The following is a 27,993-nucleotide window of genomic DNA, read 5'->3' on the forward strand; positions in this document are numbered from 1 at the left end:
TAGAATGCATATCTTCGTTAAATTTGCCTAAATTTTGAAGTGTGAAAAGTAATTTGTGCTAAATTTTTATTTATATTTTTCAAGTATTGATTAGACAATATTTAGTTTGTGTGATGACATTTTCATTGTACAATTCTCTTTTTATTTCTTTATCGCATATTTTACATGGGTTATTATCTATTAAACCAAAAGTATAAAAATTATCTATTAAACCAAACAATTATTTATTTAATTTTTAAAAACGTATTCTATTTAAATACATATTATTTATTTATTAAACCAAACAATTATTATTTTATTTTTTTAAATTGTAACAAAATTTTGGAGGGAATTTTGGGGGGATTTTTGCCGCCATTTTTTTTTCTGTTGGTTATAACCGACAGTAATGAAAATTTTATGTTGGTTTTTATTTAAAAAAAAAATGTTTTTGTCGGTTTTAACCTATAATAATGAAAATTTTCCAAAATAAAACCCCTCCATCTCTTCCTTGTGCCGATGCTTCTCCCTTCCCTCTTTTATCCTCTCCTCATTTCCTTCTCATTTTCTTCTCCCCTTCTCCTTTTCGCTTCAATCACCATGGATGAACAAGGCAGAAGCTATGCAAGCCCTTGAGCACAGAGACAAGCAAAGCATTGTAAGTCATTCCACATGCTTCCGCATATGATTTAATTTATGTTTTTGTTGGATATGTATAATTCATATTTTGAAAGATATCAATAAAGGCTCCATCTTATTGGGATTTCATAGATATTTAGGGATTTATTCGAGTAGTCCAAAATTATTTTCTCAGTCAGTAATCGTGTTTTTTTTTTTCATGCTTATTAACTTGTTACCTTAATCCTTTTACCAGGAAGCAAAAGATCCAGTTGACTCTGATGTAAGCATACAAAACTAACACCTGAGAGTTTATCAGCTTTGTCATCTTTTTCTGCGGTCCTTAACAGCTTTGCCGTGTTTTTTCAGGCCGAGGAAGAGGATGATGCCGACACAGATGATGCGGAAGATGACTCTGATGCGGAATCTAAACCGGACTCAACTGAAGAGAGTGCCGAGGAGCCTGAGAAACATGTAGGCTTCTTTCCTTTTGCGGTTAGTCAACTAATACTACTAATCTATCTACTGATCTTTGCACCTTGTGCTTTGTATTTTCAGGATGAACTGTAGGAAGGGAAGCATCTAGAGAAGTTTCGGCAGAGTGCGCCATTTTTTCTCCTTATTTTTTAGCTGTAGAAGTGTTAAGAGGGAAGATATACTGCTAAATGTTGAATGTTGCTGATGTCTTAATCTCTTTTGAGTATCCTCTATCTTGAAGAATTGAAGAATATGATGTCTTAATCTCTCATTAGCTCAATCTGGTTTGCTCATTAGCTGCAGAATCTGGTTCAAACATGTTGGGTCATTTCGAGCATAAGGGGAGAAGAATGCTCAACGAGAATGAGAAGGAGAAGGGAGAATGCTCTCATGTCCTTTTTATATATTTTTTTTATTAATATATTTGCTGTCGGTTTTATCCGACAGAGAATGCTCTTACTTATTATTAATATATTCTCTGTCAGTTATAGCCGACACAAGTTTTGTCGGTTTTATATATTTTCTGTCGATTTTATCCGACAGAGAATACTTTTATTTATTCATTATTAATTTATTTTTTATCGGTTATATCCGACACAATTTCTGTTGGTTTGAGAATATTTTCTGTTGAAAAATTCATTTCCTGACGCTGGCAATTCTGTTGCTTATTATATTTGCCACTGCATCAATTTTTTGTCAGATTTTGCTTAATATCCGACAATAATGCACGTTTCTTGTTGATTATCATAGCAACACTAATAAATGGTTTTATAGTAGTGCAAATAGAAAAGAAGCCCTTGAGAATGGCATAACCCGGATCTGGGAAGGAGACCCGAAGTCATGGGACAACCATGCACAAAAAGGTTGGGGAGAAGAAAATAGGGATGGAGGAAGCTAATAGAGGGTAGAGGGATGCGCGGGGGAAGGGGGCAGCACAAGGATAGGGGAGGGAGTGAAACGGGAAAAAAAAGAGGTGGAGGGGTTAGCAGAGGTTAAGGAGGGGAGGGAGGGAAAGAGAGAGACTAGGAGGAGGGTGAGGAGTGGCTACCGCCGACCCTAAGACGGAGGAAGGAGCCGGTGGCTGAGATTGTAGAACTAAGGTTTGGTTTTGGGAGGGAGAGTCGGGTATAGAGAGAAATATACATACAAGATTGTCAATCCATTCATGCGGGATTGTAAACAATTTGTAAGAATTTTGGGATATAGCTAAAATATCTCAAGTTATGGCAAATTAAATATGAAACGAAAAGCATGAAATAATCAAAGTTTATTTTTATTTTGACCAACGTGATAGAATGTTTCATTACCAAAAATAAAAAGTAACATGTGCCTCCACTGATCAATTTCTTAACGTACAAATCACAAAAAAATTTAAACCCCTACATGAAACCACAAAAAACTACTTGAACAAAGAGTGTTCCATACACTACAAGAAAAAGGCCTTTTTGCGACACGGTTTTTGCGTCAAATTACATTGCCGTCGCAAATAAAAGGAAATTAGCGCGGTATTTGTTAGCGCGAAAATATTTGCGACACTGCTATAAGTAACGTCGCTAATAATGTCGCAAACAGTAATATATGTCGTCTTAAACAGATTGTTTGCGACGCCCCTAACGACGGATAGAATTTAAGCGGGAACAAATTGGGCGATTAGGGTTTGAGCTCGCACGCTCCTTTTTTCTTTTTCCCAACGCAGCCTTAGTTATCTCCCTCAACCATTTCCGTTTCCTTTTCCTTTTTCTCTCAGAGATTCAATCAAAAATTTTGGAGTTGTATCGGAGATTACGGAGCACAATCGGAGTTCTGGTAAGCCACTACAACCATCTCCATCTTCTTTCTTTTCTGATTTCATTAGTCTTGCTAAGTGATTTATAGGGTTTCTGTCAAAGGCGCACAGATCTGCTAAATGTCTTCCAAAACCTGGGTCTTTAGCATCTGGGATTGGGATGTTTTTCTTTTTTCCACCCATTCTTCTTAGAATCGGTTTGATGATCTTCCTCAGTACCTTGTTAAACCCCAACCCACGCCTTTGATTGCTAAGTGATTCCATAAATCTTGCTTAGTTCTCTCCCGCAACCGTTTCCGTTTCCAATTATTAATTTGGACTGGACAACGCCTGTGTTTTGGGCCGCAGGTTTTCTTAATATGTTTACAGCACGAACAGAAAATTTTAGTTAAAAACAAACCCTGTTTTCTTATTATGTTTACAACGCAAATGGTAATTGATTTTTATGGCGATTGTGCTTGTTGATAAATATTTGGTGTCTTTGTAGATACTTTATCTTTAGGGGGATTGTGCTTCTTGATTTTCTATGTGCCTTTATTTTTTATTCGTGGACATATTGTCCAATTTTGTTTTTCTTTTCTTTTGTAATTTTGTTGTCATTTGCAACAATATTTCGCTTCTTCTTCTTCCTTATAAATATGGTGAATGATTAGAGTGTATCTTTTACAGGCGTTGCTTTTCCATAGATTGGGAAGATCTTGGAGAAGGCCCTCGCACAAGTAAGGTGGATGATGTAGGATTGTTTTTTTCTGTGCTGACTAAAAGTTTACTTTGGAGTAATCTCTTATTTGTGACACTCCTTGAAATTCTAGATATATTTTCTCTAAGTAATATATGCAAAAGTCAAAGTTGCCCAAAGTTCAGAGGATACATAACTCTGTATGTGTATCGCCTATTTCGAGCTCACACATTATCATGCGTTAATGCATATTCTTTTGTGTTAAAGTAGAAAAAACAAAAGTAGAATACTGTTTTTGGAATAGTTTGGATTGACAACCTATCTCATATTGCTTAGTGTTTGACATTTCTCTTGTAGTTCAAATATTTTGGATTAACTATAGAGATCAGATCAAGGGTGCTTAATTCTTAGCTCGGTATGTTTTCTATCCACCTTTTAAATAAAATTTTGATTAATTTTACTTACTTTCTTTGTATTCTTTTCTACATTTGTTGTTGTTTTTCTTGTTAAACATAACTACCTTTTTTTAATAGATGACATAATGTGTTGTTTCTTTATTTTCGGATGACATTAGGTATGGACAAGAGTTGGATAGATTTAAATGATAGGTCATTTGATCAATTTAACTATGGGCTTGAACGTTTTTTGGAGTTTGCATTTGATAACAACAAGGGTCATAGAAGGATTTATTGTCCTTGCAAAAAATGTTACAATTGGTACTTTGTTACAAGGGAAGTAGCAAGAGCTCATATAATAGTTGATGGGTTTATGCCAAATTATAGAAATTGGATTCATCATGGAGACACAAACCAACCATTATATTCAGAACAAGGTATTGGGAATAACATTCCATCAGCTTTTGTGGATGATATGTTTGATCAGTTAGTTTATATATTTTTCACTAAAAGTAAAATCTTTGCATATTCACAAAGTAAAAACTTTGCATATTCACATCGTTTTAATTAGTTGGATCGTGCATTATTTTTATCTTTTGGTCATTTGAACTGGTTGGGTAATGTTTTGTAGAATCAATTTAATCAATGCTTGGAAGAAAGGGAAGAGCATGAGCAAGACGAGGATTATCGAGAGGAGGTGTTTACTAGAGTTATGGGACCTGATGCACATGGACCTGTTCGCATGTATGGAACAGAACTCCATCTCAAGTATTTTATCAAAGTTCAAGATCTTCCAATGTTAATGAAGACACCATACGAGAAAAGGTAGAAAGACAATATAAGACTAAGATAGATGATCTTAAGGCTAAGCATGAATCTGAAATTGAAGATCTCCGATCCAAGTATAGTGAAGTCAGTTTGAAACTCCATCTCGTGATGACTCATATTGGTTTCCATGTTAACACGACACCAAGCGGAAGTGGACAGGTATATACATTCGAATGTGATTTTGTTCTCTTTTCAATTTATTAGAATAAATTAGTGTGAAAATTTGAGTAATTTTGATTTCTATTTGTCCTATTGGTGTTAAATATAGGCTCCAAATATATCAAGCCATCTACAAGAAACATATGGGAGTAATGAGCAGCAACCTCAGTTAGACCCAGAAACATAGAAACAATTGCTTTCATAAAAGGTTTGTAAAGAAAACATTATACTAAAGATTAAGCTTTCAATTGACACATGTTATTGATGGTTGTGTAATTATTATTTTTCAGGTTTGCATGGAGATTGTGATGAAGAGTCTTGATCATAATTAAACTCTTGAACTATGTTGGAGCATATTTGAAATAAATAAAAAAAATATGTTCATAACTTTTGAGACGAGATTATTTATATTTGACTCTAGCAGGATTATATGTATTGGGATATACGGATGGTGTACTTTCAATGTTATTAGGAATTCTAAAGGCACAATTCTTTGATTCATATATTATTTTACTTTTGAACTTAGGATAATTGTGAATAAGATTATAAATTGCAACCCAATCTTTCATTGAACAAATATCATTTCCAACCATTTTGTATTTATAACAAAAAAATTGTAAGGATAAAAGCATTTACGACGTGTCAAACATGTCCCAAATATTTTGTTTAATTCCACCATCAAAGCAGTTGCGACGCTAACTATTGTGTTGCAAAGCTGTCGTAAAATAACTTCGTGACGCTTGAAATGCGTCGCAATAAGTTGTGAAAACTTTTGCGACACGGGTTTGTTGCGACGCAATCACAAGCGTCGCATGAGCGTCGTTAAAACGCATAAACGACGCTTTCATGACTTTACACGACGAGTTTTTAGCGTCGTATTTAGCAAGTTTTTTTGTAGTGATAGCAAATTCGACACAAAAAACGATAGACATGACAAGCCTTAGCACCGAGACACTCACATAAAACTACCACAAAAAAGCAAGGCCATCACAGATTGTCAAGGCAACACAAACCCGCTCTAGGCGGTACAAACACAAAACATAAAAAAAAACTAAAAAACTAAGCTAACGCTGATGACGTGCTTGCGGAGAAGATGTGGGTACAAAGATGGCAGGAGGTGGGGATAACTGGGGAACGTGGGTCGCCAGTTTTAGCAAGGACAATATTAAGCGATCGAATGAAAGTGAGAAATTAAGGAGCCAATAATCAAGTTAAGTCTACTAATTTGGGAAAGCTGATAAAAAGGGAAGTGATAAATTCAGGAGCCAATATTACGTGATCGAATGAAACAACATTAGAAGTTTATCTTTACGAAATGATTTATGCATTTCTTACCACGTACACACCCTTATTTTAGTCGTGAGATTGAATAAATTAAAAGACAATCAATGATTATAATTAAAAGTGTGCAAAAGGTCAAGTGAATTTTTTTTTGTAAAGATCACTTCCCTGTTTTTTATTGTTAGTGTTTTTATGCATTCGCTATTCATTCTTGCAACAATTCCGAATGGTTCATGCATGATGGTATTGGATGAATAGCAGATCCTATAAATTTATAATAGAATTCCGTCAAAATTCATAGAGAATTCTCTGTTAAAATTTTTCGAGCATTTTTAAAGGAGATGTCAAAAACTTCATATCAGCAATAGTGGTAAAAAAAGACATCACTAGTGTTTTCCAACCGAAATGCCAATTCGTCTGTGGCATGACATGGAAAGGCGGTAGAGGAAGTTGCTGTCAAATTTGACAGCAGCTTCAAATCTATTTTTAGTAATTAATAAATGATTTTCATAATTTTTATACTTACCTTTTGTTCCTAGGTCTCCTTAGGTTCTTTAGGAGAGCGCCTGTCTGAAGATTGTATGCGGCGTTTGGCGTCGAGTAACCTCCAATTTGTTGGTGACATTTTCAGCTGGTGGTTCAGGTTGGTTTTGCAACGTGTGGAAAGGACTATGGAAGCCATGGTCGCATGCTTTGCCGCACGGTTAACGCTCACAGCACAACAATGGTTATACGCTGCATGTTTAGTGGGTGGAAGATTCCCTTGATTTGCTTAAGGATTTCTTGTAATTTGTTTCTGTTTTGACATTTGGGGATAGTTCATTTCGTCGTGTGAGACACTCTTTTTCCTTAGACCGGGTTCTCCGGCAAGGTTTTATCGAGGCCTAATATGCACACTATCCTCAGTTTGTTGTCAATTTGTCCTTGTATTGCTTTGTTTGTAATGAATATCAAATATCGTATTTCTCTAAAAAAAAGAGTAATGTACTAAATAATGGTTTAAATGTGACATATCGTTGGAGAACAAAATTTAAAAAAAGATTAATGTGTCTCATAAGTCTTCAAATTAAATTCTATGTTTAAAATTTGACTTTTACTTTAAAAATAATCTTAGAAATCTATCACTTAAAAAAACCATTAAAATTCTTGGAAATCAAAATTAACTACGGCCCCTTTAAGAAATTAAAATAACCCTCCACAAGCCATTGTTTTCTTCAAGACCCATAAAAAGTAAAAATAAAAGAGCCATTGTTACCCAAGAGTCAGCCCAATTAAGGCCCAACACAAACGGCTCAATTATATTCAAACCGGTCGGCAACCCGTTTTCAGTTCAACCCCTCTTCCAGCTGGAATCGTCTCTCAATTTGGCTGTTCTCAACTCCCACTCCTCCGCCGCTCTCTCCGCCGTCTGCAATGGTGGAAATTGACGAGCTAACGTTCCCAGAGGACGATGAAAGAAGCAGAGTGTTTACGCAGCTAAAAGCATACTGCTTTGAGCTTCTGGAGCTTCTCCAAAACCCTAAGAAGCACTCCTCTGCTCTCTCTTCTCTGCTCCATTTCCTTCGCCAGTCTCCGCCTCATGCTCTCCAGCCCTTCTTCGAGTAAGCACTTCAACCTCTCTGTAAATTTTGCTTCCTTTCCTTGAATTTGCATAACTTATAATGTGTGTGTGTGTGTGTATCCTTGCATATATGAACATGTATGCATATAGGTCTAGTTATGCATGCTTGTATGCGTAACACTTGGGGTCAGCTTTGAGGGTTGGATTGGGTGAAGTATTCGTAACTTGATCAAGTTTGTTGGCTTAATAATTTTGAATTATAGAGTGAGTGCCTCTGTGTTGAAGTTTTGGTGATTGGTGCAATGCTGGCAGGGTGGGAGAATTGGTGGAGGGGAAGGTATTGGGTTGATTTGTATTAAATGAAACAAAATTTCCCACCCCAATTGCACATGATTTCGTCTCGGTGTCTTTGAAGTGTATTTAATGGTTAGAGTGTACATGAGATATCATTCTTATTCAGATTGTTTTTGAAATTGGTTAAGTACTATATTGATATGATATGACCTGAGGTGGCGGGGGAGCAAAACTATCACTTTTCCATTAGTAGACTCTGTGTCCCATTGCTCAACGCCACGGTGAATAGTAGGTTCAATATTAAAGTTTCTAGTGATCCACACCCCGGGGAAACATGGTTTCATCACTTATACTTGTCGTAGAAACTTGTAAAGAATCCAAAATGTGTGTATAATATATATTATGTATCTGTCATTAAGCATTATTTTCTTGACAAAGTTGTGCATCTTTCAGCTACACGTTGTTTCCGCTGCTGCTTCTATTGGATGCAGCTGTTGACTGTAGAACCTCAAAGAAGCTTGGTTCTGAAGAAAAATTTGTGAGTCATAATGTCCCAAAAATGCCCCAAAAAGTGAGTGATAGTGTGGCTGAAGGTGTGCTTCAGTGCCTGGAAGAACTGCTCAAGAAGTGTCTTTTAGGATCTGTAGATCAGGTAATCTGATTTGATTGACAATTGCTTGGACCTCTTCCAAAATTCGTACGTGTAGAATTACTAATTACTGTTTTGTTAGACAAAATTTAATTTGATAATTGGTTTTGCTTTTCAACCAAACTTAATCTATGTACATGCCCATTCAAAGTGGGGATGCAGAAAATCTGAAGGTAGTGGTTTTCTACGGGGGAGAAGTTCTTTTGGCATCCTTGTCATCATTGTCTAAACATTCTTGCTGATTTAATTCATTAATTGGTGGGGAGTGAATTAGTTATAAATGTTATTTCTCCTGCAATTCTCTTATTTTATTACTTTGATGTATGCAAATCTTTTTTCTCTCATTCTGCCTTTTCATGCATAATCAAATATTATATGTCCTACCAAAGGAATGGCATGGTTTTTCCATGAGTTCAAAATTGGCTTGTATGTTGCATTGGTTAGTTGTTCATGTGAGTTTATTCCTAGGAGGCAGTCTTCTTATTTGAAGTGCAATAATATCCTTTTGCAGTTGGTTGTAGTACTGAAAAAGTTGACTTATGGGGCTTTGCTTTCTCCATCTGATGCGTCAGAAGAGTTTCGTGAAGGAATTATTAAGTGTTTCAGGGAATTGCTTCTGAATTTACTTCCATGCTCTGATGAGTCTTGTGCATGTAAACGAATCTTTGGTGTGCCTATGCTTTTAGAAAACAGAGACTTGAAAGCTCCACTCAGTAGAACGTCAAAGTATGATTCAGAACCAGATGAATGTTTGCTTGCATTTCTACAGTCACAAACTGCTTCTGCAGCTGTTGGACACTGGCTATCACTTCTTCTCAAAGTATGTTAAGTTGTCTTGAGTGGTAGTTGATCATTCTGTAGAATTAAATTTTTCCTATGGTACTTATTTCGCTAGTGGTTTTATGAAAAGGCTGCAGATAATGAGGCTGCACGAGGACATCTAGGTAGTGCAAAGCTTCGGATTGAAGCCTTTATGACCCTACGTATGCTTGTTGCTAAGGTAATCTTGTGAATTAGCGTAGGTTCTAACTTTTGTGGCATTGATTCATTAATAAAACTTGAATTTGGGTGTCTCTGTTTCTTCCCCCCTTCTTCATTTCACGATGTTCTGACCATGAGAAAAGCTTAAATACTATTTGACACTTTATGAATCAAAATGATGTACATAGTAAGAGTCAAAATAAGCCATCTGAGGTTTTTAGGTATACTGAATTTTCTTCAGTGCAAATTGGAAGCATACAAATCAGTACCTCTGGTTAGTATAATTCACAACATTTTTCTTTCCAACAGGTTGGTACTGCTGATGCGTTAGCCTTCTTTTTACCTGGTGTTGTTAGTCAATTTGCCAAAGTTTTGCATGCCTCAAAAACAATGACCAGTGGGGCTGCTGGAAGTGGGGATGCAATTGATCAGGCAATTAGAGCTTTGGCTGAGTATCTGATGATAGTTCTGCAGGATGATGCTAACTTAACTACACTTGATATGTCTATAACTCTTAGTTCTGACTTAACTTTAAAAAAGAATGAATCTACACAATCGTTCCTGGATGAGCTTCGTAAGTTGCCTGTTAAGGCGCATGGTCAAAGTAAAATGATATTGGAAGATTCGAGTGATAAAGTGATTACAACTACTTCCAACTCTGAGAAGAAAACTGATTCTGGCAAAGGAGATGGATCTTTGCACGTGGATCGTACAAGTGATTGGATTGAGAAAACTTCAATGCATGTGGATAAACTCTTAGGTGCAACTTTTCGACATGTACGTTCTTCGTTTCATTTGCTACTAGTTGATTATTATCCATTATATGCAAGCTTTACCTCCTGAAATGTTAGCGCTTTTATCCAATGGGTAAATTCTTCAATTATTTGTTAGATTTGCATTCATCCAGCAAAAAAAGTGAGACAAGGTCTCCTGGCTTCCATACGAGGACTGTTGTCAAGGTGCAGTTACACGCTGAGGCAGAGTAGACAAACGCTTCTGGTTAGTTCAGAATTTATTTGTGTTATTGATTCCTTTGGGCTCTCATTACATATTTTCTCAAGTTGATGTATTTTCGTTGCACAATTTTAAAACTACGAGTGTCTATAATAAAGTTATGGTTTTATCTCTAAAGAAAACCCTTGAACGTGGTCTTCTTTTTACCCAAGTCAGCCTGCACATATTTTGGATTAGAGTTCTTGATCCGCAATTTCTGAGACTCAGCTGATTTTCAGTTGTGACATCTTCCATGGGTAGTGCCATCTGCTGTTGATTATCTCGGTTTGGACTTTGGAGCTTCTAATGACTCAAATCTCCCCTTCTTTTTACCAAACACCCTGGTTGGATATTTGCCTTTAATTTTAGTGTCTTTCAGCACTTCTGTATTATGGCTGTTGGCCCACAATTTCCCAAATTTTGGTCCCACCCCTCTCTCTATTAAGCTTTGCCAGGTGCCGGACAAAAAACCTCTCCTCCAGCAGAAGTAAAGATTTTCCAGATCTTGTTTTGGCATTTTCTTTGTTACTTGGTTGTCCTAAATTAAATCATATATGGTTGATTTGCAAGTGCTAAACTTGAACTGCCACTTGAAGCTAACGCATGCTCTGGCTACCACTCGTGCAGGAGTGCTTGTGTGCTTTGGTTGTTGATGACTCTGTAGAGGTATCTGCAGGTGCACAAGAATTCCTTGAAAATTTATTCTCATCGATTGAAGATAATCAATTGGAACATGATGTTGCTCAGATGTTTAGCAGGTTAGGTCTTCATTTGATAGTAGACAAAATAGTGGTGGTGGTTGGTCCTGCCCTTTTGAAAGGGATTTTTTATTTATTTTTCTTATAAGAACTTGAGAGGTCGCACTTGGTGCGATGGCAAGTGCCTTCGCCCATGAGCGGTAGGTCTCGGGTTCGAGACTTGGGAGCAGCCTCTCCATAAATGGGGGTAAGGCTAGCCGACATTCACCTCTTCCAGACCCTGCATAAAGCGGGAGCCTTGTGCACTGGGTACGACCTTTTTTTTTCTTATAAGAACTTGATTATGTTACCAGGCTCATTGACAAGCTTCCAAAAGTTGTCCTTGGGAGTGAGGGATCACTTGCAGTCTCACAAGCTCAGCAGCTACTTGTAATAATGTACTATTCTGGTCCTCAGTTTGTGGTGGATCACATCCTTCAGTCTCCGGTATGTGGTTATTTTCTTAGTAAATTTATCATGTATGTTTTGAGTTGTAAGTTTCTTCATCTAGTCTTATTACATACACACACACACACACACACAAAAGATAAGACTGGGATTGCTTATTTCCAATTGTTCAGCAATATAATCTGGAGAAACAAGATAAATTAAAGTTATGAATACACACGTCTTTCTTCTTTGTTAACTTATGAATAATGCATGCCTGCGTAAATTATTATCTGGTATCTCAAACTACAGTTTTTCCAGATAATAGTAATACAGCATTTCAAGAGTTGAGAATATAGAAATAGAAAGTTCTAGAGCAGGCATAATGTCTGTTATCATTGTATAGTTGAACCTAAAATGCGTTGGGTTCTTAGAGTCCTTACCTTTTCAGTTTCAAGTCCTTTATTCTTGCCTATGACATTATTTATATGGCACTGTCTAGGTAACAGCTACTCGTTTCCTGGACCATTTTTCTGTTTGTATGAGTCAGAACTCGGTGTTTGCTGGTTCTCTTGATAAGCTTATTACCACAAGGCCATCCTCAGTTGGATATCTTGACTCTGTTTCTGAGTTGAATGCTGGAGCCAGTATTACCAGCGAGTGCCTGACAATAGTGGCTGCTGCTCCCCGAAATTCAAAGATTGCAGGCATCCAGGAGAAAGATATACCATACACATCAGATAATGATCAGAAGAATTATGAGAATTATAAGCTTCCGCGCATGCCTCCTTGGTTCGTATACATTGGCAGTCAGAAACTTTACCAAACTCTTTCAGGAATTCTTAGACTTGTAGGTTTATCCTTGATGACAGGTTATTTCAACTCTTCAGATTTAATTGTTTGGTTTCAAATTTTAACTTATGTCCTTATTGTTCGTTACTGATGTCAGGTTATTTTATTTTTCCTTTCTGCTAGATAAAAAACATGGGCAGCATTTGTCACACATCACTGACATACCAGTGGGTTACTTGCGTAAATTAGTTTCTGAGGTTCGTATGAAGGATTATAATGAAGTGAGTTGGCACTCATGGTATAATAGAACTGGTTCGGGACAGTTACTGCGCCAGGCGAGCACTGCAGTGTCTATTCTTAATGAGATGATATTCGGTATGTCAGATCAAGCGACGGATATTTTCACAAGGATGTTTCAAAAAGCGAGAAAAAGAAGGAAAGAGGTTCAGGACTCTGATGCAAGATTTGCTGATGGTCAACCTTTCAAAGTTGAATCTTCCATGCTTTTTGAATCTAGTTGGAATGTTTTAAAGGACGAGGAATTAAGGAGTCACTTGATTGATTGTGTTGGTAGAATTTTACTTGAGTATTTATCTCATGAAGTATGGGATCTTCCAACAGAACATAAATCTTTATCCATGCATCCTGACTATGATGCTGAAGATATTAATCTAAACTTATTTCAGGACACGGCTATGCTACACCAGGAAATATGCATTTTCCTCCACCTTTTGTGTTATAATTTAGTTTTTCTCGCATCAGTTTGTTTCAGCAGATGGACATTATATTGACGGTAGCTTTGTCTTCCTCTACAGGTTATCATTGAAGGAATAGGCATAATCAGTATCTGCCTTGGAGGAGATTTTGCTTCTAGTGGATTTCTTCATCAATCCCTTTATATGTTGCTTGAAAATCTGACTTCTTCAAACTATCGTGTTAGAAGTGCTTCTGATGGTGTATTACATATCCTGGCTGCTGTATCTGGCATTCCAACAGTGAGTGCAGCATACAGAATCTCAATCTGTTCCACTTTTGGAGTTTGGCTTATGAGTTTTCTGTTTTAACTGTCCTGTAGGTTGGGCACCTAGTACTAGCGAATGCAGACTATGTGATTGATTCTATATGTCGTCAATTACGCCATTTGGAGATTAACCCTCATGTGCCAAATGTGCTGGCTGCCATGCTTTCCTATATAGGAGTCGCGTATAAAATATTGCCTCTATTTGAGGAGCCGGTACGCCTACCAGATCTCGATGTTGCTAGATCCTTAGGACATCTTAAAAATCATATTTCCCTTCTGATTTTCTGAAAAATATAATCCTTGTTGGCATGCTCAGTTTAGATTTTTTTATTAATTTCAAGATACTGTCAACTCCTCTATGGCTTCACATGGAGAGTTGGGTTTAGTTTTTAAATTGTAATGCTAATGCTGTGGTCCTGTAATGCAGATGCGCTCTGTTTCTTTGGAGCTCGAGATTCTTGGCAGGCATCAGCACCCTGAATTGACAATTTCCTTTTTAAAGGTCATCTTTTGTACCATACTGAGTTTCCTGTTACTGTATCGTGAGTCCATTTGTTTGGCTTTTTGGTTTCTGTTTTACCAGGAGCTATTACAGCTGTAGTAAAGAATGCTATAGTCTAGTTTTCTTTTACTTAAAGATTTCATTAGAATCCCTTCGCATTCAGCAAGTAAAATCCTCTCATGGCATACCTGGTGGGTTGGTGGGTTTTCCTTAGTTGAAAAAAATCGCCAAGAGCTGTATTACAAACAACAACAACAACAACAAAGCCTTTTCCCACTAAGTGGGGTCGGCTATATGAATCCTAGAACGCCATTGCGCTCGGTTTTGTGTCATGTCCTCCGTTAGATCCAAGTACTCTAAGTCTTTTCTTAGAGTCTCTTCCAAAGTTTTCCTAGGTCTTCCTCTACCCCTTCGGCCCTGAACCTCTGTCCCGTAGTCACATCTTCGAACCGGAGCGTCAGTCGGCCTTCTTTGCACATGTCCAAATCACCGGAGCCAATTTTCTCTCATCTTTCCTACAATTTCGGCTACTCCTACTTTACCTCGGATATCTTCATTCCCAATCTTATCCTTTCTCGTGTGCCCACACATCCCACGAAGCATCCTCATCTCCGCTACACCCATTTTGTGTACGTGTTGATGCTTCACCGCCCAACATTCTGTGCCATACAACATCACTGGCCTTATTGCCGTCCTATAAAATTTTCCCTTGAGCTTCAGTGGCCTACGACGGTCACACAACACGCCGGATGCACTCTTACACTTCATCCATGCAGCTCGTATTCTATGGTTGAGATCTCCATCTAATTCTCCGTTCTCTTGCAAGATAGATCATAGGTAGCGAAAACGGTCGCTTTTTATGATCTTCGCTAGATTGCTCCGGTCATTAGTGTGGATAAGTATATAAATGGATAGAGATAGGAAAGCAAACACAAGATGTACGTGGTTCACCCAGATTGGCTACGTCCACGGAATAGAAGAGTTCTCATTAATTGTGAAGGGTTTACACAAGTACATAGGTTCAAGCTCTCCTTTAGTGAGTACAAGTGAATGATTTAGTACAAATGACATTAGGAAATATTGTGGGAGAATGATCTCGTAATCACGAAACTTCTAAGTATCGGAGTGTGGTGTCGTCTTGACTTGCCTTATCTGTCTCATAGGTAGATGTGGCATCTTCTCTGGAAGTACTTTTCCTCCATCCAGGGGTGGTATCTTTAACTGGTGGAGATGCACAAGGTAATGTATCAATTTCACTTGAAGCATACTTGTAGTTTCAGGCTTGGTCAAGCGCGATACAAACCATGTAGTAGGAGTCCTCCAAGTCGCCGAGCTAGGGGGTCTGCTGAAAGAGGTGACAGACAAGGTAAGCAATCAGAGCTCCGACTGATTGTTCACCTTCTCCCCATCTTGCCACAGCATGAAGGATAAAGAGAAGAAAAATGAGAAGAGATGATATGAGATACTTTTGCTTTTGAAGAAGTAACTTTCCACAGGCTTATTCTTGAACTGAGCTGGAGGGTTTTCTGGTTTCCTCCAAAGTATAAGGCCGACTGAAGAATTTGAGGGTCAAAACAAGTCCATCAAATCTAGAGTACGTTCCACCCTGCTGATATGGGATACTTTTGCTTTTGACAGAGTAATGGATGTATCGCCACGTGTGCTGTTACGCTTGTCTCCACATGCTTCCTTGTATCCTTCGCACTTGCCCTATCTGTTCCTCAAGCAGATGCGGAATCTTCCCTGGAAACATAAGATGTTGAAGATGAGTACTCGAGAGCAATGCCAGGTAAGTAATCAGGTAAGGGGTTCCAGGCAGTCAGTTCCTGGCTGGAAGCTTGATTCCAAGTGCTGACTGATTGCTCTCTTTCTCCTTGTCTTGCAGGTAAAAACAAGGCTAAAGGAAAAGACAGGGAAAAAGCATGATATGGGATACTCTTGCTTTTAACCCTGATGATATGAGATATTCTTGCTCTAATATAGCTTGTTTGCAGAGGTATTATCGGGGGGAAAGAAAGCTGAATATTTCGAAAGGCTTCGTTGGGAGTGCCCTCTCAGATATGATGAAGGGTTGAGCATTTTTGCAGGTCTGCCTGTCCGTTGGGGATGGAGGTCGACATATATAGGAGTCTCCCTAACAAGTAGTAATGCTATTCCTTTACCCTGCTTGGTCATAGCACGGTAGTGGGAGCTGTCAGTTTCACATGTTTTAACTCTGTCAGAGCACTTTGAAAAAGTGGTCTGTGGTATCTGGCTCTCGAAATTCGGAGAACGATGCCTCTTTGATTTTTGAGAAAGCAATCATGCTGGGGGTCTGGCTCTCGAGATTCGGAGAGCAGTGTCTCTTCGATTTTTGAGGAAGTAATCATGTTGGGAGTCTGGCTCTCGAGATTCGGAGGGCGGTGCCTCTTCGATTTTGGAGCAAGCAATCTTGTTGGGAGTGTTGTCTCGAATGTGAGTAAAGGTTGGGCATGTTTGCTAGTCTACCTTGCCACGAAGCACAAAGGTTGACACACAGGGACTTTCCAATTATCCAGCAATGGTACTGTTCCTTTACCCTCTCTTCGATTTTGAGAAAGTAGTCATGTTGGGAGTCTGGCTCTCGAGATTCGGAGGACGGTGCCTCTTCGATTTTGGAGCAAGCAATCTTGTTGGGAGTGTTTTCGCGAATGTGAGTAAAGATTGGGCATGTTTGCTAGTCTACCTTGCCACGAAGCACAGAGGTTGACACACAGGGACTTTCCAATTATCCAGCAGTGGTACTGTTCCTTTACCCTTGTGGGTAATAATATGGTAGCTAGACCTTCAAAATTTATGTGTCTAAACTTTGTTAGTGCTGTTTCTTTGCTATTCTTTTACCTTTCTTGGTCAGAGCGATGTAGTGGGAGCTGCAAGCTTCACGTGCTCAACTTTGGCAGAGAACTTTGGCAAAGTTATCTGTGGTACCCATGAGCTATTGTTGCGTGTGGGAAGTGGGTAATTGAACAGTAAGATTCATGTGCTTTCTACTTCACCAGAAGTCTTCGACAGAATGCCCATAATTTCTGCAAAGCTGAGTGTGCGTGTGACAGGTGCTGACAAGGCTAGAAAAGTAGGTGCCTCTTCGATTTCTGAGATCGGCCCTCGTGGTCTCTGAGCAGCCCAGCTTTTGAGAAAGCGAGCGCCTCTTCGATTGATTCGGAGAACGATGCCTCATCGATTTTTGAGAAAGCAATCATGTTGGGGGTCTGGCTCTCGAAGATTCGGGGAGCAGTGTCTCTTCGATTTTTGAGAAAGTAATCATGTTGGGAGTCTGGCTCTCGAGATTCGGAGGGCGGTGCCTCTTCGATTTTGGAGCAAGCAATCTTGTTGGGAGTGTTTTCTCGAATGTGAGTAAAGGTTGGGCATGTTTGCTAGTCTACCTTGCCACGAAGCACAGAGGTTGACACACAGGGACTTTCCAATTATCCAGCAATGGTACTGTTCCTTTACCCTCTCTTCGATTTTTAATAAAGTAGTCATGTTGGGAGTCTGGCTCTCGAGATTCGGAGGACGGTGCCTCTTCGATTTTGGAGCAAGCAATCTTATTGGGAGTGTTTTCTCGAATGTGAGTAAAGGTTGGGCATGTTTGCTAGTCTACCTTGCCACGAAGCACAGAGGTTGACACACAAGGACTTTCCAATTATCCAGCAGTGGTACTGTTCCTTTACCCTTGTGGGTAATAATATGGTAGCTAGACCTTCAAAATTTATGGGTCTAAACTTTGTTGGTGCTGTTTCTTTGCTATTCTTTTACCCTTCTTGGTCAGAGCGATGTAGTGGGAGCTGCAAGCTTCACGTGCTCAACTTTGGCAGAGAACTTTGGCAAAGTTATCTGTGGTACCCATGAGCTATTGTTGCGTGTGGGAAGTGGGTGATTGAACAGTAAGATTCATGTGTTTTCTACTGCCCCAGAAGTCTTCGACAGAATGCCCATAATTTCCGCAAAGCTGAGTGTGCGTGTGACAGGTGCTGACAAGGCTGGAAAAGTAGGTGCCTCTTCGATTTCTGAGATCGGCCCTCGTGGTCTCTGGGGAGCCCAGCTTTTGAGAAAGCGAGCGCCTCTTCGATTTCTGAGATCGGCCTTCGTGGTCTTTGAGCAGCCCAACTTTTGAGAAAGCAAATGCCTCTTCGATTTCTGAGATCAACCCTCGTGATCTCTAAGCAGCCCAGCTTTTGAGAAAGCAAACGCCTCTTCGATTTCTGAGATCAACCCTCGTGATCTCTAAGCAGCCCAGCTTTTGAGAAAGCAAACGCCTCTTCGATTTCTGAGCAGGCGCCTCTTCGATTTCTGAAGCTCCGTCGAGTGCAGATTTTTATAGGGGCTGGCATTAAGTTCCAAAGCACACTTGAATCTCCACCAGTAGAAGCTTCATTCTTGCACTTCTAAGATCTTGATTTGTCCGACCTCTTCTCTCTTCAACACCTTTGAAAATGTCTGGCCCCTCCGACCGTCGTTTTGACTTGAACCTTGTTGAAGAGGCAGCCCCGCCTTCTCCAGACAACATATGGCGCCCATCCTTCGTCTCCCCTACTGGTCCTCTTACCGTTGGGGATTCCGTGATGAAGAATGATATGACCGCTGCGGTGGTGGCCAGGAACCTTCTCACTCCCAAAGATAACAGACTACTTTCCAAACGGTCTGATGAGTTAGCTGTTAAGGATTCGCTGGCTCTCAGTGTTCAGTGTGCAGGTTCTGTGTCGAATATGGCCCAACGCCTATTTGCTCGAACCCGCCAAGTTGAATCATTGGCGGCTGAAGTGATGAGTCTCAAACAGGAGATTAGAGGGCTCAAGCATGAGAATAAACAGTTGCACCGGCTCGCACATGACTATGCTACAAACATGAAGAGGAAGCTTGACCAGATGAAGGAAACTGATGGTCAGGTTTTACTTGATCATCAGAGATTTGTGGGTTTGTTCCAAAGGCATTTATTGCCTTCGTCTTCTGGGGCTGTACCGCGTAATGAAGCTCCAAATGATCAACCTCTGATGCCTCCTCCTTCTAGGGTTCTGTCCAGTACTGAGGCTCTAAATGATCCCCCTCCGATGCCTTCTCTTTCTGGGGCTCTACCGACTGCTGAGACTTCTCCTAAGCAACCTTTGTGAAGGCTCCCTCTTGTGTGTTTATTTTGACTCATGTATATGTACATATTTGTAGCTTATCGGGGATATCAATAAATAAGTTTTCCTTCATTTCAACGTATTGTGTTAAATACACCAAAGCCTTCTTCGCTAAGTTCTTTGAATTTTCTTTTGTTGAAGCTTGTATGTTGAAGCTTTCTGAGTGGAGCATGTAGGTTGGGGTAGTGTTCCCTTAATTTCCCGAGTGAGGAAAACTTCTCGGTTGGAGACTTGGAAAATCCAAGTCACTGAGTGGGATCGGCTATATGAATCTTAGAACGCCATTGTGCTCGATCCTGTGTCATGTCCTTCGTTAGATCCAAGTACTCTAAGTCTTTTCTTAGAGTTTCTTCCAAAGTTTTCCTAGGTCTTCCTCTACCCCTTCGGCCCTGAACCTCTGTCCCATAGTCGCATCTTCTAATCGGAGCGTCAGTAGGCCTTCTTTGCACATGTCCAAACCACCGTAACCGATTTTCTCTCATCTTTCCTTCAATTTCGGCTACTCCTACTTTACCCCGGATATCCTCATTCCTAATCTTATCCTTTCTCGTGTGCCCACACATCCAACGAAGCATCCTCATCTCCGCTACACCCATTTTGTGTACGTGTTGATGTTTCACCGCCCAACATTCTGTGCCATACAGCATCGCCGGCCTTATTGCCGTCCTATAAAATTTTCCCTTGAGCTTCAGTGGCATACGGCGGTCACACAACACGCCGGATGCACTCTTCCACTTCATCCATCCAGCTTGTATTCTATGGTTGAGATCTCCATCTAATTCTCCGTTCTTTTGCAAGATAGATCCTAGGTAACGAAAACGGTCGCTCTTTGGTATTTCTTGATCTCCGATCCTCACCCCTAACTCGTTTTGACCTCCATTTGCACTGAACTTGCACTCCATATATTCTGTCTTTGATCGGCTTAGGCGAAGACCTTTAGATTCCAACACTTCTCTCCAAAGGTTAAGCTTTGCATTTACCCCTTCCTGAGTTTCATCTATCAACACTATATCGTCTGCGAAAAGCATACACCAAGGGATATCATCTTGAATATGTCCTGTTAACTCATCCATTACCAACGCAAAAAGGTAAGGACTTAAGGATGAGCCTTGATGTAATCCTACAGTTATGGGAAAGCTTTCGGTTTGTCCTTCATGAGTTCTTACGGCAGTCTTTGCTCCTTCATACATATCCTTTATAGCTTGGATATATGCTACTCGTACTCCTTTCTTCTCTAAAATCCTCCAGAGAATGTCTCTTGGGACCCTATCATACGCTTTTTCCAAATCTATAAAGACCATGTGTAAATCCTTTTTCCCATCTCTATATCTTTCCATCAATCTTCGTAAGAGATATATTGCCTCCATGGTTGAGCGCCCTGGCATGAACCCGAATTGGTTGTCCGAAACTCGTGTCTCTTGCCTCAATCTATGCTCAATGACTCTCTCCCAGAGCTTCATTGTATGACTCATTAGCTTAATACCCCTATAGTTCATGCAATTTTGTACGTCGCCCTTATTCTTGTAGATAGGCACCAAAGTGCTCGTTCGCCACTCATTTGGCATCTTCTTCGTTTTCAAAATCCTATTGAAAAGGTCAGTGAGCCATGTTATACCTGTCTCTCCCAAAAGTTTCCACACTTCGATTGGTATATCGTCTGAGCCTATTGCTTTTTTATGCTTCATCTTCTTCAAAGCTACAACCACTTCTTCCTTCCGGATTCGACGATAAAAAGAGTAGTTTCTACACTCTTCTGAGTTACTCAACTCCCCTAAAGAAGCACTCATTTCATGTCCTTCATTGAAAAGATTATGAAAATAACCTCTCCATCTGTCTTTAACTGCGTTCTCTGTAGCAAGAACCTTTCCATCCTCATCCTTGATGCACCTCACTTGGTTTAGGTCCCTTGTCTTCTTTTCCATTGCTCTAGATAGTTTATAGATATCCAACTCTCCTTCTTTGGTATCTAGTCGTTTATACATATCATCGTAAGCCGCTAACTTAGCTTCTCTGACAGCTTTCTTCGCCTCTTGCTTCGCTTTTCTATACCTTTCACCATTTTCATCGGTCCTCTCCTTGTATAAGGCTTTACAACATTCCTTCTTAGCCTTCACCTTCGTTTGTACCTCCTCATTCCACCACCAAGATTCCTTTTGGTGTGGGGCAAAGCCCTTGGACTCTCCTAATACCTCTTTTGCTACTTTTCGGATACAACTAGCCATGGAATCCCACATTTGGCTAGCTTCCCCCTCTCTATCCCACACACATTGGGTGATTACCTTCTCTTTGAAAATGGCTTGTTTTTCTTCTTTTAGATTCCACCATCTAGTCCTTGGGCACTTCCAAGTCTTGTTCTTTTGTCTTACTCTTTTGATATGTACATCCATCACCAACAAGCGATGTTGATTAGCCACGCTCTCTCCTGGTATAACTTTGCAATCCTTACAAGTTATACGATCCCCTTTCCTCATTAGAAGAAAATCTATTTGTGTTTTTGACGACCCACTCTTGTAAGTGATCACATGTTCTTCTCTCTTCTTAAAGAAGGTGTTGGCTAAGAAGAGATCATATGCCATTGCAAAATCCAAGATAGCTTCCCCATCCTCGTTTCTCTCCCCAAAACCATGACCACCATGAAAACCTCCATAGTTGCCTGTCTCCCTGCCCACGTGTCCATTTAAATCTCCTCCTATAAATAACTTCTCCGTCTGAGCAATTCCTTGCACCAAGTTTCCAAGATCTTCCCAAAATTTCTCCTTCGAACTCGTATCCAACCCTACTTGAGGTGCGTACGCACTAATCACATTGATAAGTTCTTGTCCTATTACAATCTTGATTGCCATGATTCTATCTCCTACCCTCTTGACATCTACAACATCTTGTACCAAGGTCTTGTCCACGATGATGCCAACACCGTTTCTCGTTCTATTTGTGCCCGAATACCAAAGTTTAAACCCTGAGTTTTCTAGATCCTTTGCCTTACTACCAACCCACTTAGTTTCTTGTAGGCACATAATATTTATCCTTCTCCTCACCATAACTTCCACTACTTCCATAGATTTTCCCGTTAAGGTTCCTATATTCCACGTTCCTAAACGCATTTTGCTCTCTTGAACTCTACCCTTCTGTCCTAGCTTCTTCACCCTCCCCCGTCTAATAGGATCAAAGTACTTCTTTTGTGTGTCCCGGGTAAAGTTGATAGGAGCATATGCTCCTAAACAACTTTGAGTGGAGTCGTTCGAAAAGAAGTTTCTATGGCCCCCTTGCTCATTTAACACTGCATCCGGGTGCCGATGGAGATACAGCGACCCTTGCTCACTTATCACTGTGCTCGGGCCACACAGCGCGCCACTTACGGGTGACGCCCTAGCTTTAGCGCGATTTTGTTCTGGATTCATTTTCATAAGGATTCGACGTGATCATGGAGTGCCGGCTGTCGACTACCTGACGCCCTCCCCCTCCTCCTTTATCCGGGCTTGGGACCGGCCATGTAAGACATAGGCGGAGTTAAGAGCTGTATTAGTTTGATTAAATTATTTTGCACTGTATTCCTGCAAAGTGATGAAAGAAAAAGGATTAGGATTATTAAGTATTATATGTGGATATTCAGCTGTTAGTTGTCCATGGGGATTTGCCATTACGTTGTTTCCTTTCTCTCTTTAGGCTGTAGCAGAAATTTCCAAGGCGTCAAAGCGTGAGGCTTGTTCATTACCAACCCAGGCAGAGTCTTATTTGTTGGATGTCAAGGCTAGAATATCTGATATCAAAAAGAAAGACGATGACGACATTATTATGTCCCAAGTGGAATCAGGTGAACAGTTTTCTGTACTAATGCTGTTTATTTTAATTGGTGTTGGAATTGTGTTCTTTATTCTTTTTTAATGCTATTACTTTTGAGGTTTCCAGTCTAAATTATTTTCTGCTCTAGCTGTGAGAATTTAGAGTTATTGTAAGAACTCAGCCAGTAATTGGCAGCTAGGGTCAGCTTAAGTTAGTGTTCAATTCACTCAACCTGTTTGCAAGCTTTTAGTAAATTTTGTAATCCTCTGTCATACATTTTTCTTGGCACTGGAGGCATTTTCTTTCAGAATATAAGTCGACAGATCCTAGTATGTAAGTAATAGTGCTGAACCTGTATCTTGTTTAATTATATATGCATGTAGAGCAATGGGAGATCATTATGTTTAAGCTGAATGATTCAAAGAGATATAGGCGCACAGTTGGAGCTATTGCCGGTTCATGTATTATGGCTGCAACCCCTCTACTTGCTTCAGCAAGGCAAGAAGCCTGTCTGGTGGCCTTGGATATAATTGAGGTAACTTTCTGCTCCCAACCGTTTTTCTGACTTTTTCTTTTCGCAAGCAGCTTGAAGTTAGATTATAAATCGTGATATGGCTGATGTCTTGTAATGAATTCATTTTTCTTGTTGGTCGACTGATGAATGAAACTTTTCCTGTCCACTTTTTCTGCTCTGTATATGAAGGATGGGGTTACGTCATTGGCAAAAGTAGAAGAGGCTTATCGCCATGAGAAAGCTACTAAGGAAGCAATTGAAGAAGTGGTTCAGTCATATTCGTTATATCATCTCCAAGATGCCCTGGATGCTGCCGATGAAGGGGCTGATGAGAACCGGTTGCTTCCAGCAGTGAATAAAATCTGGCCTTTTCTGGTTGTTTGCATTCAAAATAAGAACCCACTGGTGCGTGGCCATTCTTTCCCCTTACCTATTTGCCTCAGTCCTGCATAGGCGTATCGTCATTTTCACTTGCTCTAGTCCTTCGTGACTTGGATGACTCTGTCATTGCGGCTTTATATGTTTTAAGCTCTTCACCAAGAATTTGCTAACGCATGAGCGTAAACTGATTTTCTGCCTTCTTTTATTGCACGTCTGTTTGCAGGCTGTTAGAAGATGTTTATCTGTGGTGAGCAATGTAGTGCAAATTTGTGGAGGAGATTTCTTTTCACGACGCTTCCAAACTGATGGCTCGCACTTCTGGAAACTTCTATCGACCTCCCCATTCCATAGAAAGCCCAACTTGAAAGAAGAAAGAACCCCTCTGCTACTTCCTTACAGAAGCACTTCCAGTTCTTCAGAGGAGTCCATGGCAGAAACTTCTAATCTGAAAGTACAGGTTGCAGTTCTCAACATGGTTGCTGAATTGTCCCGAAACGAAAGGAGTGCTTCAGCATTGGAAGTTGTCCTCAAGAAGGTCAGTGGTCTTGTGGTAGGGATAGCTTGTAGTGGCGTGGTTGGTCTTCGTGATGCATCCATAAATGCCCTTCAAGGCCTTGCATCCGTCGACGCTGATCTCATTTGGCTTCTTCTAGCTGACGTTTACTACTCTATGAAGAAAAAAGATATGCCTCCACCCCCCACGTCCGATATACCGGCAATCTCCCAAATTCTGCCCCCACCCTCGTCTCCGAAAGAGTATCTTTACGTGCAGTATGGAGGGAAGAGTTACGGTTTCGATATTGACTTCAGTTCTGTAGAAATAGTTTTCAAGAAACTGCACTCTCTGGTTTTTATTAACCAAATGTACAGTTAGAAAATTCACGTTATCATAGTTCATGTACAAATTTAACATTCGCAGGTTACTGTTTGAATATATATTTACATCCTACGGCATGCAGGAAAGCAATCACATTCCTTGCCGGAATTAATCCCAATTAACAAAGTAAAAACCTTTTTATGCACGTATACGTCGTTCTGTCTCTCCTTTCGATGGTTCAGGGCGCGGCCCCACTTCTTATGGAGCAGCTGCACTCGAGGTTTTGTGGAGCTTCTCAATTTATAAAATGAATCAAAAGAGAAGCTCCAAGAAATCTCGAATGTTGCTGCTCCGGTGATTCCGATGGTTATATATGAATAACGACGGTAAAACTAGTCTAGACATAGTTTCTCTGATGAAAAGAAACAAGATACCAATCAATATGGAAGGCTAATCAGAACTGTACAACCAACACCAGATGGGGTAAAAATTACTCTTCAAGACAAAACAGATTCCATGCCACAGCGCGTGCAGTTTAAGAAGTCTGCAGTGGCAAAGAGCAGTCCACCCTGACCTGACCTGGAGATCCGTTGGCCGCCTTTAGCTTTGACATCTTCATCATAGCCCTGGCAAAGTCCATCCGGAAGGTTGATCCGTCATCGGATGCATAAGCTCTGACCAACCTTGCAGTCCTCTCATTTGCCATCAGTTGCTGATCAGCAAAGAGGAGTCCTCTGCCCTTCAATAAGCTCTGGTAATAGTGAGTGTCAAAGCCTCTCCCAGATGGTACGGATGAAGACAACTGCTGGAAGTATGGCATCCCCCTCAGTCCCGACGACCTCTCCCTCATCAATCCCCTTGTTGGCCCTGGTGCAGGTGACTTCTGGCTGCTCCTTGTTCCATTGTCATCGCAGACAAATCTCATCTCCTTCAGGAAACTAGGAGAAACAGTGGGGTCTGGTTTGCCCGTGCCCTTAAAGTTGTTAAGACGGGCCTGAATGAACTCACATCCAATCTTTCCAATGTTGTGCGCTCCTATAGATGTGAAAAAAAAAAAAAAAATCAAACATTAGACTTCTCATCCATTTCAATTCCATAGAACAAGAACTAAAGAACAGACCAGCTTTTTGAGTACGTACCTAGAAGACTGACAGTTTCTCGGTCGCTAAATCCTCTCACCGAGAACAGATGAAGTGTCTGAGTGATGTTATCATCAGGTTTAGGAATTTCAGCCAATGCTTCATCATGGTAGGACATGGTGCTATCTCTTCTACCAGTGAACACCGGATAAAAGGGGCCATCAGCCTACCATTTCAGATATGAGAAACACATCAGCATCAAAGAAGAAGACAGCTAAAAGTGCAGTTGTGGAATACTGAAACAAGCAAACAATCAAATTATTATGGACGCGCAAAGTAAATTTTACACTTAGTAACTGAGGAACACCGGCAAAATGTAGAGACAGTTTAAAACCTTAAAGTTTAACACAACAGTATGCACAACTGAAAGCACCAAATATCAAATCAATAATTGATGGTGTGATAGTTTTGGTTTATGATTTCTCTCTTGTATTTTGGTTCTCTAATTGGAAAGTTTTGCCTTGGAAACAGTTTCAGATACACATATACTTGACCAAGTATCAATCAAACAATGAAAATCAAAACAACTAAAAACGCAGGCAAGTACTGTGACGGTCCAGCAGTAAAACATGTCAAGACTGAGAAAATGGAGCGATAAAACATGTCAAGACTACTGTGGCGATAGAGCAGTAAAACATGTCAAGAGGACTGAGAAGATGGTGTAGTAAAACATACCAGAACAATGCCATCTCTGGTGGCAAGAGCCAGTATGTCAGCACAAGATACCACTCCTGGACAAACATTTTCGAGCACCTCCTTGATCAGGTCCACATTTTCGAATCCCTTCAAGGTCTTATTTGGCACAGCCTGCTTCTCTATGGAATGGTTTTTATTCCCATTGCTGTCATCCAAGAGGACTGAAGCATCACAGCCCTGATTCAAAAACCCCACAACAACATTAAGAATCACATATGGAATTAGAAAATCCACAAGATTCAGAATAAAAGTCACAGGAATGGTTTCGGAAGCATAATACAATAAAAGGTTCATGTTCACAGGCATGGTTTCGGAGCATAATACAAAAAAACGTTTAGGTTCACCCAACCGGAATAGTCAAGCATGAATAACAGTTTTAAGTTAACAATTTTCAAGCAGAAAACATCCCATTTCACCGATTTAAACCAGCATTGATCGTATAAAGCAGTAACCAGACAAAAGGAAACTACGACATCCGATTGAAAAACTCTTCAAAATTCAATACATAGAATCCAGTAACCAAATAAGACTAAGAAACACTCATAAATATCACGTAAGATAAATCATACACCTTATAGTTCAAGATTCACAGGTTACAATCAACCCGGATGAAGATATGTCACGATTTAAGGAAGAAATCCCACAGCACAGCAATCAAAACCCATTTGTGAAAAACCACAGGGAAGAAGAAATCAAAACTAAAACCAGAAAACCAGAAAACCCAGAACAATCAAAACAAAAACCGTCGAGAAAAACCCACACAAATGAAGAGAGTCAGAGAACCCAGAGCAAGATTAGAATTTGGAAGAAACTCCATTGAGAAAAACCCCCAAAGATGAACAAAAGCAGCATCAAGATTAAAGGCAGAGCAATCAGAACAAAACCCATATGAGAAATAGCCACAAAGATGAAGAAAAAAAAGAATCTTGGGGCTGGGGATATACCTGAATGAAGCAGTCATGGAAGAAGAGGCGCAGCAGCTGAGCAGAGACATTCTTCTGCTGGGAGTAAATCTGCGCCATCGTCGACCTCACAATGGTCTCAGCTTCTGGGCAAGTCTCGCGGTAGAAATCGTATTCAAGATCCGATTGAACTCCATCACTCATCTCCTCTGTGACGAAATCTTGGCCGCCATCGGAAGAAGCCAGAGAAACCAGATTGACCAGTGGTTCTTGGGCGGAGGAGGAGGCGGAGAGAAAGGCTCTCTCCGATTCGCCTCTCGGGTTGTTCAGGGACAGCAGCACAGAGAAGATCACCACCATAGCGACGACGAACCCTCTCATTATGCTCATCGTCATCTTCTTTCTTGCTCTCTCGCTCCTCTCTCTCTCTCTCTCTCTCTCTCTCGCTCTACCGACTCTGAAATCTATATGTAGTGAGAGAATAGAAGCGGGAAATGCCCAACTGAA

The 27,993-nt window shown here is 40.2% G+C and overlaps 2 protein-coding genes across 2 annotated transcripts; one reads left to right on the plus strand and one right to left on the minus strand.

The window, feature by feature from the left end:
• The first annotated feature begins 7,523 nt into the window (after positions 1-7,523).
• On the plus strand, positions 7,524-24,886 carry LOC103435407 (uncharacterized). The gene is made up of 17 exons (XM_070821227.1): positions 7,524-7,800; positions 8,508-8,706; positions 9,215-9,523; positions 9,614-9,703; positions 9,994-10,461; positions 10,576-10,683; positions 11,305-11,435; positions 11,729-11,861; positions 12,304-12,673; positions 12,777-13,297; positions 13,406-13,588; positions 13,669-13,827; positions 14,042-14,116; positions 22,921-23,068; positions 23,421-23,572; positions 23,741-23,956; positions 24,156-24,886. Exons 1-17 carry the CDS (start codon positions 7,613-7,615, stop codon positions 24,804-24,806), a joined length of 4,101 nt encoding a protein of 1,366 aa, XP_070677328.1. The 5' UTR covers positions 7,524-7,612; the 3' UTR covers positions 24,807-24,886.
• Positions 24,887-25,207: 321 nt separating this feature from the next.
• On the minus strand, positions 25,208-27,939 carry LOC103435556 (putative Peroxidase 48). The gene is made up of 4 exons (XM_008373947.4): positions 27,529-27,939; positions 26,564-26,761; positions 25,889-26,054; positions 25,208-25,784 (listed from the first exon to the last, which is right to left on the minus strand). The coding sequence occupies exons 1-4, from the start codon at positions 27,880-27,882 to the stop codon at positions 25,285-25,287; spliced, it is 1,218 nt and encodes a 405-aa protein (XP_008372169.2). The 5' UTR covers positions 27,883-27,939; the 3' UTR covers positions 25,208-25,284.
• Positions 27,940-27,993: the final 54 nt, after the last annotated feature.

Source organism: Malus domestica, chromosome 05 (genome assembly GCF_042453785.1).
Source record: "Malus domestica chromosome 05, GDT2T_hap1".
Taxonomy (NCBI): Eukaryota; Viridiplantae; Streptophyta; class Magnoliopsida; order Rosales; family Rosaceae; genus Malus; species Malus domestica.